Source organism: Musa acuminata, chromosome BXJ3-7 (assembly GCF_036884655.1).
Source record: "Musa acuminata AAA Group cultivar baxijiao chromosome BXJ3-7, Cavendish_Baxijiao_AAA, whole genome shotgun sequence".
Lineage (NCBI taxonomy): Eukaryota > Viridiplantae > Streptophyta > Magnoliopsida > Zingiberales > Musaceae > Musa > Musa acuminata.
Genome location: NC_088355.1, coordinates 35,089,633 through 35,102,776, shown reverse-complemented (window position 1 = coordinate 35,102,776; position 13,144 = coordinate 35,089,633). Strand labels below are relative to the sequence as shown.

The 13,144-nt window shown below is 44.6% G+C and overlaps 3 protein-coding genes across 6 annotated transcripts; 2 read left to right on the top strand and 1 right to left on the bottom strand.

Moving 5' to 3' along the window:
- Positions 1–966: 966 nt before the first annotated feature.
- On the bottom strand, positions 967–3,171 carry LOC135642852 (alpha-amylase isozyme 3D-like). The gene is made up of 4 exons (XM_065159332.1): positions 3,014–3,171; positions 2,799–2,931; positions 1,476–2,281; positions 967–1,391 (listed from the first exon to the last, which is right to left on the bottom strand). Exons 1-4 carry the CDS (start codon positions 3,089–3,091, stop codon positions 1,140–1,142), a joined length of 1,269 nt encoding a protein of 422 aa, XP_065015404.1. The 5' UTR covers positions 3,092–3,171; the 3' UTR covers positions 967–1,139.
- A 2,491-nt stretch (positions 3,172–5,662) lies between these two features.
- LOC135642331 (uncharacterized) lies at positions 5,663–8,471 on the top strand. 2 transcript variants are annotated; one of them, XM_065158399.1, is made up of 4 exons: positions 5,663–5,960; positions 6,827–7,021; positions 7,800–7,929; positions 8,044–8,471. In XM_065158399.1, the coding sequence occupies exons 1-3, from the start codon at positions 5,832–5,834 to the stop codon at positions 7,911–7,913; spliced, it is 438 nt and encodes a 145-aa protein (XP_065014471.1). In that variant the 5' UTR covers positions 5,663–5,831; the 3' UTR covers positions 7,914–7,929; positions 8,044–8,471. The 2 variants fall into 2 exon arrangements, with proteins under 2 accessions (XP_065014471.1, XP_065014470.1); XM_065158398.1 differs by having other exon boundaries at positions 6,818–7,021.
- A 1,909-nt stretch (positions 8,472–10,380) lies between these two features.
- Positions 10,381–12,791, top strand: LOC103992209 (heat stress transcription factor B-1). 3 transcript variants are annotated; one of them, XM_009411825.3, is made up of 3 exons: positions 10,381–10,845; positions 10,934–11,166; positions 11,934–12,791. In XM_009411825.3, exons 2-3 carry the CDS (start codon positions 10,936–10,938, stop codon positions 12,609–12,611), a joined length of 909 nt encoding a protein of 302 aa, XP_009410100.2. In that variant the 5' UTR covers positions 10,381–10,845; positions 10,934–10,935; the 3' UTR covers positions 12,612–12,791. The 3 variants fall into 3 exon arrangements, with proteins under 3 accessions (XP_009410100.2, XP_009410099.2, XP_018684735.2); XM_009411824.3 differs by having other exon boundaries at positions 10,384–10,773; positions 10,886–11,166; XM_018829190.2 differs by having other exon boundaries at positions 10,385–11,166.
- Positions 12,792–13,144: the final 353 nt, after the last annotated feature.

Sequence of the window (13,144 nt, the reverse complement as noted above, 5' to 3'; positions counted from 1 at the left end):
ACTCGACCGTGTATTATTAAGACAAAATCAGAATATTCCTAACAACCTACCTATTTAATCTGTGATTATTGCTGCGCCGTTTTAGTTTTTGGGGGCGTTTACGCAACGGGTGGCTGCTGGTCGTCCCGCAATGGTGGGTCTGAAATGGCACTGTTCGTTTGGCGGATCGCGTCTTAATTCGGTGAACTGAGCACGAATCGATGCTTCAACGAGGCAATCATGTGTGCAAGTGACACAACTCGCACCTGGACCCGCGTCTCTTTCGTGAGCGTTCGTACCCGAACCTAGGCGAGGCGACAAATTAGCACACGCAGATCCATCCATTCTATACTTACCTGTCCGACGTCTTCCAAAGCGAGATTGGATATATCCCGACGCCCGCTTTGCGAAATCCGCCATAAGAATGTGGAACACGGATCCGCCGATGGACCCCATTCACTTCTGTAAGATTTGAGACGTTGGATCTGGAAAGATGCTGACGTGGATAAAAAGTGATGGGTGAAAGTGGCACAAAAACTTTGGTGGAGATGGTGGTGGATGTGACACGCCGGATAGTATCCAGTGGGTGCTTGACAGGCGGTGTGGTGTACTGCGCGGAGTTTCCACGGTGAAGTTTTTGACCTCGAGCCAACGTGAATCAGGCTGACTTTAGTCTACAAGTCAAACTTTTTATCCACGTAGACCTTTCCATTCTCCCGACGGACCAGCTGTCATCGACTGGAAGTTGACTGATTCCTGTTAACCTGCACTAATGGGCCAGTCAACATGACAAATAATGTCAGCATCGTAATCCACTGGTGCGTGAGGACCATCGTCAGTCGCTCTCCGTGCTTCAACATCCGAATCGGGCAGCTGCCATTACATCCGAATCCGTTTCGAACCCGATTCGGATTTTTAGTCCGATAATGTTTATCGAGAACATCGTCAGCTGTTGCTGGTTTTCAAACACATACACACGCAAATATATGACCCAAATGCTTTGGATTTTATTTCTCAGGTTGGCCTATTACAACAAGAATTGTTGCCATTCCTAGGAGACCATGCAGCTCCACGGTCATACGTAAACCTACCTATAGCAGTGATGCAGAGAAAGAAAAGCAAAGAAACGACCACCAAGACCTTTCTTCATCGTGGAACGATCACCTCTTTTCCCAGATGCAGTATCCATTACCGGAGGCAACTACGTGGAAGTTGGCGGGAACAAGATTTCCGACATCGTATCTCGGGCCAATCTTCACCATAACTTTCTCATCAATCACAGCCAAGTAGAGATCAGCATCAGCAACTAGAATACGCAGCGTGCTGCCCGGAAGAATCCCGTTGCGAGTCCTAATGGCGGCCAGCCCAGTGATCTCATCCTTGAGTCCCCAATCGAACAGATGATCGTAGAACTGCACACCCAAGAACACGATATTTGTATCAGATGCACATGAATCTTTTGCAAGTGATGAAGTAGGCAAATTCGTGGTACTTACAATGGTGGGAACCCCCGGGTGTGTTAGAATGTAAGCATAGCCTTGCATGACCTTGTCAGAAGGGAAAGGCCACAGCTTCTGGGTCGAACCGGTGTCGTGGTTGTCGACGAATGTGACCGCCTTTTCCGGCCACCACCCTATCATCCCCGACGCCTTGCCTTGGGGATCCCGCAGCCTCCACAGCTCACCTTGCACCGCAGCTTGCAGTACACCCTTGGTGGTGAAGTCGAACGCTGCTGCCGGACCGCCCACGTCGTGAACCCAGTTGACCAGCTCTTGGCGGCTACCATCTTGGTCGTAGGCGGGCTTCCCGTCGCCGCCATAAGTCAAAGAGCTCCACAGCTCTGCAACCACGAAGCCGGGGCTGGTATGGCTCACGTAGATTTTCGCGATGCTCGGGGAGTATCCCCTGGCGAAATCGAGCCTCCAGCCGTCGAAGCCGATATCAGTCCTGAGCCAATTCAGCCAGTCCGTGAGCTCCTGCTGGACCTGTTGGTTCAGGTGGTCGATGTCGGGCGCGGCGCCGAAGTCACCGCCGGTGTCGCGGTTTCCGGTTCCATCGGAGTACTGCGTGTCGTCGCTGCAGATCATGTGCGGCCCCCAGTCGAGGCGGCTGTCGCTCGTCCCGCCTTCGAAGATGCAGTATATTCCTCTCGCATCCTTGCGCTCGGCGCAGCGGTGGTTGATGACGATGTCGGCCACACATTTGATCCCTTTGTCGTGGAACGCCGCGATCAGCGACTTTAATTCATCCCGAGTTCCATACTTTGACGCATTGAGATCATATAGCCGACCGGGCATGTAACCTGAAAGAGAAGTTTGACGGTGCGTCTGAGATAGAAAAGATAGATGCTCATGGTGAAGGATCATGCAGTTGACGATCCTAATGGAGTCGATTGCTTGCATTCTTGGTTAGTACTGCAACATAAAGGCAACGACCGTGGAATCTAATTAATGCTACGTTTATCCAATAACGACTGAGAACTAGCAACCAACGTCATAAAGTGAATCCTATCCAAAACCTGTCTACATTTACTCCAGAGATCCTATTTAAGCGGTGAGAAAGCTAGCCGTCTTTCTAAGTTTTTTACATGGTTTATCTGATATATAAAACGCACTATCACGTCTCCGTCATGACGATGGGAGTGAGCTAACTCAAGGTTATCTCCTCCTGGCCTGGATCAGACATGTGAACCTAATACATCGTAAACTGCTGCCAATAAAGATTTGAAATGGGAAAAGAATAAAGAAATATAAAAACAAAGCTATAAAAATAACTATGATGATGATGGCGTAGAAGTATTGCATGGCTACAGGTGGAACCTTGTTCCGAGACGGAGTGGGATGGTGGAGGTAGCCAGACGTGTGTAACTCCAGCCCTGGCTATGTCAGGAACTTGGCTCCTCAGAAAGTTGTACCAGCCCCCTTGTTTCCTCCATGACTCCCAGTTAAAACCCTGCGACGCATCATCATTCTTTTGATCGTACTCTCAACCACAACATAAGCTGAGAATAAGAGACAACAACAACTGTGTCAACCTGAAAGAGGATCTGAGACTGCGCGGTCGTGAGCGAAAGCACGACAAGGAAGACGAAGGCAAGCAACAGTGGCTTCATCTTCTCCCAGTCTTATCCCTTCAAACAAGCTAGAGAATAAGAGGAGAAAGGAAGGAATGGCTTAGAATGAGAAAGCGAAGACCCGAGGGCTTCGTTATATAGAAGTCGGTAGGGCCAAGCGGTCAATCTTCCACGTCAGTGGCGGGTCCCATCGCGATGCCAGCGCCTATAGTAATCCGGAACGAGGATAAGGGGAAGTGGGTTGCGAACGAGACCCACAAACATTCCATTTGACGCTTGCATGGGTCATGTGTTGAAAGCTAAAGTGGAGCTTGTAATGAAACTGCGTTATCTCTTTCGCCCATGAAAGGTATGACCTTATCCTTGTACAAGATTTCTTGCTTGACCATTGATATGAATGGCTGTATATACCTGCTTTGACCCTCGTTGGCCGCAGATCAGATTTGTTTTCGAAAAGAGCATTTTTACTGTACATATGATCTTTAAGCTTCACGCTCATTTAAAGTGCAATAAATAAAGAAGACATTGTAATGATCGAGTCATTGGGTTATCAGTGGCGAGTTGGAAGCTTGAAGAAGCTCCTCGGTGTGAGCACCTGCAAGTTATTGTCAACAAACAACCGTGTAAAAGCTCCTCGGTGTGAGCACCTGCGAGAGATTGCCGATAAGCAACCGTGAAGCGATAAGGATGCATGGGAGGGATCAATTCCAACCCTAGACGAAGGCCCGCTGATCATTACAAGCGGTGAAGCGCATCTTATCCCATCGAACAAGGGCAATTTAATGCATCTCCTTCTTCTAATAGATATCGATTATGCGAGATCGACACTTGCCAATCCAATGTCGACTTTATGTCCGAGTTCATCCACCAAAGGCAAAGTGATAGTGTAGTTCTTCACTACGATTAAGTAATCGTGGAAGAGCCTTCGAAGGACTTCATGTCTGCTTCTAGATTGCAAGAGTGATCTAAACTTGGCACTGTAAACTTTGCCAGTTGAGAACATTGACCTCTGCGTAATTCTGTGGGGGTTTCTGCTCAAGCTGATTTCGTGTAGTTGGATGACCATAATGAGACGCCAGCCATTCTGACCCAAAAGTTGGCTTTCCTGTTTCAAGGTTTGATTAGTTTTGTATCCTTCTCAATGAGCTCCAAGCAGATGCATACCCAAACATAGTGTTAGCACAAAGACACCCAAGATTAAAGGGCAGAAAACTTCACCTTACCATACCCGAATCCTTCCTGTTCTTCAGTAGTCCTGTCATAAGAGGAACAGACTAAGAAAACAAAACCTTGGCAAAAGGAAGAAGAATTCGAATATGATTCAGTGAAACAGAAGGCATGCCATCATTGGCAGAAGCAACATATCCACAAAGCTTAGCTGATACTGGCTAGCTAGAAAGCTCATGTCTGCAGGCGTCGTCCAACGAATGCCATCCATCACGTAAAGAAGAAAGACACGCTCTGGCCAAAAATTGCAGGCGATGTTTGTTTTCGTTCGGCCGCCAATCAAGTGGATGACGACGAGGACCGAAGCAAGTTGGACTCCGCGGCACGTCTCCGTGGATGCTGCAGATGGATAACGCCGGAGAGCTGGATGAGGATGAATGAAGGATTGCGGTCTGCTGCTGGCCGGTATCAGAATGACGCCAGTCTCGTCGCCCTTGGCAGGCAGGCGACGTCATGCCGTGCGATGGAAACCGCGTGCAGGCCGCGGCAGCTGTGCTGCATGCACTTGTTACCACAAACCTTGTGTCTCGTGCGCTGCTGCTGCTGCATCGATCATGACGACTTCGAGATCAGAGCTCAAGTTGCAGCAATTCCACACTACCAACATCCTTGGGGAAAGTGTTTTCTTCCTCGACTGAAACCCTTATAAGCCGAGAACTATCAAGAAGCTCCAGCGCCATAGATATCTCCTAAGCAGCTTCCTGGTCATATACCGAAGGCCTGGAGACCTATGACAAATCGAGGAATGGGAAATAGGATGACAAACATGAATTAGAAAGCTGATTAAGAATCATATAGTACCAGATATTGTCTATGTGCAGGTTAACGTTTTCCTGGCCACTCTAAGATAGAACGCTGTCGACAACCTCGTAGCATACATCAGCTGTCACTCTGAGAGTGGGCAGATGACGGCAGAGCCAACAGGATAAGTTTGGTTAGAAACCCATTGGGATCATAAATAAGAATGGGGTATTTAAGTTAATTAAACAGTTGGCTTGTTGTGGTATAGCAATTAATTACGAAGAGGCAATACTGTACATTTTGCGGTGATGTTTTCGAAAAATAATAATATTTCGACCACAAATCCAACGGCTCCGAATTCAGATCTTCGTAGATCGTGCACGTGCATTAATTGCGTCTCTCGTCGAAAGTTACTCGTCCGACCACCACTTTCGCAACAGGAGGCAATGATGCGGCTCTCGCGGGACCCGCTCAGTGGGACCGGGCCGTCGTCTCGGATAACAACGCGGGTAGGCGGCCAAACAGGTGAGGAAAAGGCATCTTCGCCGAGATTCCTTTTGGTTGGCAAAAATATCTTCCACGGAATAAGGTGCCAGGATACTCCACGTCTAAAGTGCACAGCCACGTCGGCTGAGTTAGGCTTCCTCTTTTCTTCGTATATCCGACTCTTCTCCTTCCTCGCCTCTTCCCACTCACTCCTTCCCTGAATAGTTCGGTCCGTGCGAGCTGTGCCCCGAGGAGGCTTCCCCTTCCTGCTCTTCGATTGCTTGCTCCAACAACGCGAGAATAGTTTCCTTCATTATCCCTCAAAATGGACGATGGTCGGAGGCCCATTCCGGCTCCCGTGCCTGGTAGTGCGGCGGCGGCGACGAGGGAGGTCTCGGGTGCGGAGCGTCGGAAGCCGAGAGGCACCGGCGCCGACGAGGAAAGGGCTACAAGGGTAATGGAGTCTGTGCCTTCTGTTTCTTCTTTGGTTCTCGTGTTTTTCCTAAGTAGGTTTTATATGGATGTGCAATAATGCTGCGATGTAGTGCGAAAAGCTTATTACAGAAGTTTGGCATGTCATTTCTGAGAAAAGTTGAGAGCAAGTTATCCCAAAACCTTCCATCAGGTTGAGATTGAAACCATCTGCGAGTTAAGATTCAATTTCCTTGCTCACGAACTTGACTGTTTGCCCTTGTAATTTCATATGTTCTATATACACTTACCATGTAAATATTTCCATCCTATGTCATATTGTAATTATACAATCGGAAGGATGACTACTTCCAAGAATAGGATAGGATCATTTTACCTAGTTTAATTTCTCGTTTGGAGATGATTTAGATTGGGTTTCCTTATGTTGCTCTGTTTTTGTCAGACACTACGGTATGGTATGACTATTTTGGATGCACAATGTTATGCATCTGCTCCAAAGAAGAGAAAAAAGATCCATCATTGTATAGAATGTCAATTGAGGCAACTGTTGTCGCGCTCTTAGGACTCCGGTTTTGGCTGGTAATTGGCTTTTCTCTTTATCTTGAAGAAGATGAGTTAGAATGGCCATGGATGTGAGGGGATGTCCAAATACCTGGAGAAACTTTATTGTCTTTCCGTATGTATGTTCTGTGTTCGTCTTCGATTTAGTCTGCATTGGTGTTTCAGTATTCCATTTTTGTTTGACAACTTTACAAATTACTAGTAGTACTTTAAACCATGCTCTTGTGGTACAAATTCTGAAAATGTAGTATATATAATTCATGCCAATTCTCCGTTCTTCATAATCATCATGGCCTCACAAAAGCATCTTCTTACTAGGTACTTCAGATACCACAATCCCCGCTCATGGAATGGACAGATGAGAAGCACAACCTATATCTGAATTCTCTGGAAGCATCATTCATTAACCAATTACATAGCACGGATCGTGGTTCGAGAAAACTTTTTGGATGGTTTCCGACAATGACACAGAAAGACAGGCATGCATATGGATCAGGCTCTAACTACATGCTCTATGGTCAGGTATGGAAGTGACAGATTTCTGTTTGCCAAATCTATCCTAACAATTTTTCACCCCATTGTAGAGCTTCAATTATGAACTGTTAGGACTCTATTGCTAAACTAGTCGTGTCGATGCAGGATGCAACCTGTTTCTTCCTGCACTTATGTTTTTCCTCTTCCTTATTTCATTTTGTGTAAAGAGGTGTTGCTCAACAACTACATTAACCTCAGCAACATGGACAATTTTTATTTTTATTTTCTTAAGATGAACAAAAAGCTTGAAGGCCATATCACAACATTCATGATGCAATGAGCTATAGTTTTATGGTTCCTAGGGATCATGAAAGATTAGATGAATCTGATCAATACTGATCCTAGGAATCCTGCTCGAGTTAGTTTCCTGCACACTGTCCAAAACAGCAGTTTCCAAGTGTAAGGCCTTTTTCTCTGTCGATGTATCTTTGAACAATGTCTTTTTATCATAAAACATTAAAAATTAGTCAAAATTGATGCAAGTTACATTTACCACTGGAGAAAGCAAAAATGTTATTGGAGAACTGCCAAAATACTAAATCCCCTGTCTAAACTCTCGTTCACTATGTTCCCAAATCAACAATCATAAAAAAGCTTAATTTCTTACATGTGCCAGTCGTGATGTTCGGTGCTGTATTTTTAAAATGAATCCAGCAGTTGCGAGAAAATTTCAATGTGCAAAGCTCATTATCCTTCGATTTGTCTAAATTTCATTGTTTTTGCTCTTCTCTTTTCGACTAACTTTAGGATTTTTTATTTACTTCAGAATCAGGTAAATCTTGGAGCACTTGAAGAGGTGTCAGATCAGAACTTTGTAGATATGGATCCTGAAGCAGAGAACTTAAGCCGATCAATTAGGAGGAAGAGAGCCAAAAAATAAACTTACTAAAACCTTGGTTGGATCCTATACTTTGATTATATTCCTGTCCAGTAATTTCTTGTGCAAGCTGGATCGCTTTGATCATATTTTGATATTATTATTGAATCATACTTGTCGATATTCTTTTCAGGAAATTCTGTTTAGGCAATCAATTCTAGCAGCATGTGATTACTATCTTGGTGGACTTTGAAACATGGCCTGCATCTGGTTGATCAGGAGCTGAAATGGAGTTACTGTCAATGTTTTATGAATGAAAAAGAACGGAATGCTAGCAATAAGAGCCATCACTAGTTGCTTTAAATTATGAGACACTTCTTGAAATCCTTCATGAGAGCTGATGGAAACAGAAGTAATCATAGTAACTTCTTCGTCGATTGCGCATGTCTCAAAACTATCTGTCCTTTACTACTTTAATCATCCTGCAATTTTTTTGTACAGTTTAAATATTTGAGATAGTTCAGTTGATATTCCAAGTCCATGTACAGTTCTTCTAGACTTGAGACGAAAAGTATATTCGAATGTGATGAACTTTTCAATGGTTTGTTTTTAGTTTGACCAGTGTTGTTCTCTATATATTTTCTAGCATATGAAGTGCATCAAAGTCTAACATGTAGAAAACGAGTTAAATGAAGAGGAAAACTAGGCAGCTTGAAGATTCAAATGCACTCTTCTGCTATGTTTACATTTTCGCGATGCCGGTTCATCCAAGAGATTAAGATAATAGAATTGAAGGAATTAGCATGATTTATCGTTCAAAGTCAATTAAACATCAAAGTTTTTAGCTTCTTGCATGTGTGAGTAAAAGTTTGCCCCAAAATGACAAGAAGAAGCATCATTTTCCTAGTCAAAGAGATCACTATATTTTCACCATATCTTCATGTTCAATCTTCTTCCTATCACTATTGTACCTTTTCGATATGTCCCTTCCTCAGCACATATAGTTTAACCGCAATGCAGTTTTGGACAAAGTGAAAGGGTGAACCTTTGTCTCAGTATCTCAGAAGTTGTATCAGTGGCCTTTGTCATTAGTCAGAAGAGATTACAACAAGCTTGCAAAGGGCAATCAATGACAAGATCATATATGGTGGCCTTTGGTCTGTTTGAAGGTCTACTACGAACATTGATGGTGTTGTGCTTCAGAGGGGGAGTCCTTTTGAGACTTGGCCTTCCCAACTCTGAAATGTTGTTGTGGAAGCACCTCCAAACAATAGGCAGATTTCTTGGAACAACAGATGGAAGACAAGACCAAGTCTTCTCCGAAAATTCATCAGTCAAGAAAAGATGAGGTATGTATACTTTGTTGATCGGACTCGACATCATGCAACGTAAAGACCAAGTAAAATTTCCTAATGCTCTTTTGGATTAACTCTTCTCAGTTTTTGACTTTTTTTTCTGCATGGAGGTACAAAGTCCATTCATATTTAATGTTAGATGGATCTCTTCTCGTCCTCCTGACACATTCAATGGCGTACCAATCTTCGAATGATATTTCTTCGGGATGGTGATGCTGATACATACATACATACATACATACATGAGAATGCAACGGACATCGATTTCATCCTTCAAAATCAACACAGAAAGTAGGAGTTTGATTTTAGTAAAGAAGAGAAGATAAAAGATGCAAAGAGAAGAGAGGAAGACAAAAGCTTGCTAATAATTTTGATGTGCAAACAGCTATGAGATTTGGAGTTCCATTACAAACATATAGTGTGGATAGGTATGCAAAGCTCACATATAGGAGTCATTCGAAAGAAAACCTCCAAGAAAAGAGTTGATCGATCTCTAGCTTTTGACCAAAGGCATCACTTGATAAAGTCTGATACATGACCAGATAAATTTATGAGCCAAAGGGCCAACCATTTGTGGTGTTGACTCCGAGGCAGCAACAAATGGAAACTTCCTCCACATTGCACCAAAACAAGTCATCACAATCAAACCCTTTGACGAAATGTAGATGCACCACCCACGTCCACCCCTCCTTTGGCTTTCGATGTCATCATCTTTTCACTGTTTCTGGTTGAAAAGAAGCCAATACCAATAAGTAAGAGAAAGATTCCACAGCAGATGAGGGTGCCAAGGAACAAAGCAAGTAGGCACAGCACCAAAGTCATGTTCTTTTAGTAAAAGAATTCCCCCCACCTACTGCTACTTTACCAATATCTTCCTCCTGGAAGAAACCTGGAACATCGACATTTACCTTACAGACCTAATTCACAACTGACATCTGATATGTTAATCGATCCTACATCAGGTTTGACATGTCGAATTTAGATGTTTGTCTTGGTCAACAAGGAAACAGTCAATTCATGCGTGGTGCATACTCTTTTCTTCTCAGCATTAAGAACAAAAAATCATTATATATATATATATATTATTTGTAAATGCATGCAAAAAATTAAATCAAGTCAAAGGCATTCACTTTTCTGGGATTGTTGAGCGTCTTGTTGCGCACAGCATTTGGAAAGCTGAAGGTGAAGAACGAGATGGTCCGTCGCATTTGTCTTTCTTTGCTCCCTTTGTTACGTCTTTGAATTCTCTGGAAGCGACCAAAAGTTTACGGCGATGCAAGGAAACTTCTATTTGCACCCATCACCAAAGAAAAGAATTTATATCCATATAGCCCAAAAGCAACTTCTGCTCTCGGGTTCTTTGTCTCCCTATCTTTCTCTCCTTCGGCTCGTAGTTTCATATTGGCCTCGGATCTCCATGGCTTTGGGTTAGATGATTTCTCTTGTTTCCGTGAGTCGGGTTATGGAAGAAGAGAGACCGATAGGTGTTGCAGGGAGGAGCGACGTTGATGGCGGCCTCGGTCTGGGTTGCTCCCACAGGGTGATCATCACCGGTTTCTACTGCTGGGGTTGGGAGTTCTTGACCGCTCTCCTCGTCTTCTCGCTTTGATCCTTCTGAAACCCAACCAAATAGTGCACCGGTCGATCGCTCTTCCTGTAGTTTTCTTCTTGTTCTCATAGGAAAGGAGTCCACGAGTCTTAAGGTGGTTTAGTTCTTGAAAGAGGTAGGCATGATGACGAAGAGGAACAACTGTGGCAGCCGCGGCGGCGGCGGGCCGGCGCCGTTCCTGGTGAAGACGCACCAGATGGTGGAGGACAACGTGACGGACGACGTGATATCGTGGGGGGAGACCGGCACGTCCTTCGTGGTGTGGAAGCCGGTGGAGTTCGCCAGAGACCTCCTCCCCGTCCACTTCAAGCACAACAACTTCTCCAGTTTCGTCCGCCAGCTTAACACCTACGTAAGTTCTACTGCTCTTCTGTTTCTTCTCCGACTTGTACTGTCGATCCATAATCCGCCAGCTTAATATCATTTGAATCGTCGATGTGAGTTCGTCGTCAGGCATTTTAGGTGAAGACTCAAGACCAATATACTCTACTGTTTCATTGGTTATTGTCGGTGGCCAAACTTATCTGCTAAAGAACATTATTATTATTATTATTATTATTATTATTATTATTCTCTAAGACTACAGTTGATCTCTAAAGCTTGAATCATCGCATAACTTGGCATCTTCGGAGAGTTGAGTGAGAGAAGCACAATTCTGCAGAGACTCCCATTTCTAGTTTTCTTTGGACAACGTGGAATTGGATATACAAAACTACGCTGGTGATTGAAAGAGTAGTTGATAAGTACCTCTCTGCTGTCGCTAATGCATTAAAAAGCTGCAGCCGTAGTGCACGAAAGTCGACGGAGGTGCATCAGTTTCCACAGGCCTTCTCACAAAGAAATCTGAGCTTCTTGTTTTCAAACCATGGAGTTGCATCAAAGTCATTGTCTTCTCTGCATTTGGAGACGAGGCTGTCTGTTCACATGAACTTTGACCCTACCCACCATTAATTGTCCACAGCCTGCAGCTGCTAATAATGCTGAAAGCTCCATTTACTTGGATGTCAGGAGCTGCTTCCTACATTTATATATGTTATTCTTATCCACCAGCTAAATATTTACTTGGTACAACTGTGCTTGTCGTTTACTGCCTGAAGCTATGGCTATGACTGGTGGCAGGGATTTCACAAAGTGGTGCCGGAACGGTGGGAGTTCGCGAATGACAACTTCCGGCAAGGGGAGCAAAGGCTCCTCTGCAAGATCCGCCGGAGAAAGGCAGCTCTGCCACAATTTCCTTCCGCTGGAAAAGCCAGCGCAGACAGAAACAACCGTCCTCCTCCTTCCCCTCTGTCTAATTCCGGGGAAGCTCACAGTTCTTCCACTGCATCCCTGCTGCCACCCTCTGAGCATCTTCTGGAACTCACACACGAGAACGAGAAACTGAGGATGGACAACCAAATCCTCAGTACCGAGCTAGCTCAGGCCAAGCGCCAGTACCGGGAGCTCCTAGCCTCCCTCTCCAACTTCGTGGATGTCAGTCAGCCAAACCTCAGTGTTCTGATGCAGGAAAAATCCGCATTAAGCGTAGGAAACGGATCAGAAACAGAAACCAAGAAGAAGGAAGCGGAAGAGGAGAAGATGGATAACGAAGAAGAAGGTCTGAAGCTTTTTGGCGTGCTGCTGAAGGGTTTAGGGGGAGAGGGGAGCGACAAGAGTCGGAGGCCAAAGAGAGGCAGGTGCGACGAGACCGCCGATGGGTGTAGCGTCGGCGAGCGGCCCATGAAGATGGGTTTTGGCTGGCCATGGTGGGGGATGTCGAGCACAGTCCAGCATGGGAGCAGCAGGGTCTGCAATTGAACTCGTTGTTGTGTCTTATGCAGTAAGCAAAGTGTCTATAGCTTTCAATAGATAATAAGGATACGGCTGTATGATGCCAATGTAAAGTAGCTAAGAAAGAGCTCAAGCAATTCCGTGCAGAACAGTATTAGTGTATGCATCTAAAATGGTTGAAATGGACACCACAAAAGTGTTTTGCCAGTTTCTGTTTTTCTTTCACAAGAATTGAGTGCCTTCTTTCGACATGGAAAATGTTTCTGATTAGAAAAGAAAACATATGGTTGAAAACTATAGGTTGATTAGAAAACAAAAACATTGTGTGAAAACCATAGGTTTCCTCTCCTTTGTTGTCAGCCCAACATATACTGTTTTTTCCTACACTTTCTCTCTATCGAGAGAATTCCACTGCAAGATGATATTTTGATTCGGTGGATAGCATAAACAACGACAAGTAGAACTAAGGCGCACGCTTCCAAGATTGGCAGAAGACTTCACCCTAATTGAAGTTGGGACTGATGAGTGTTTTCTGTAGCTGCAAGTTCCTTTAGGTGATT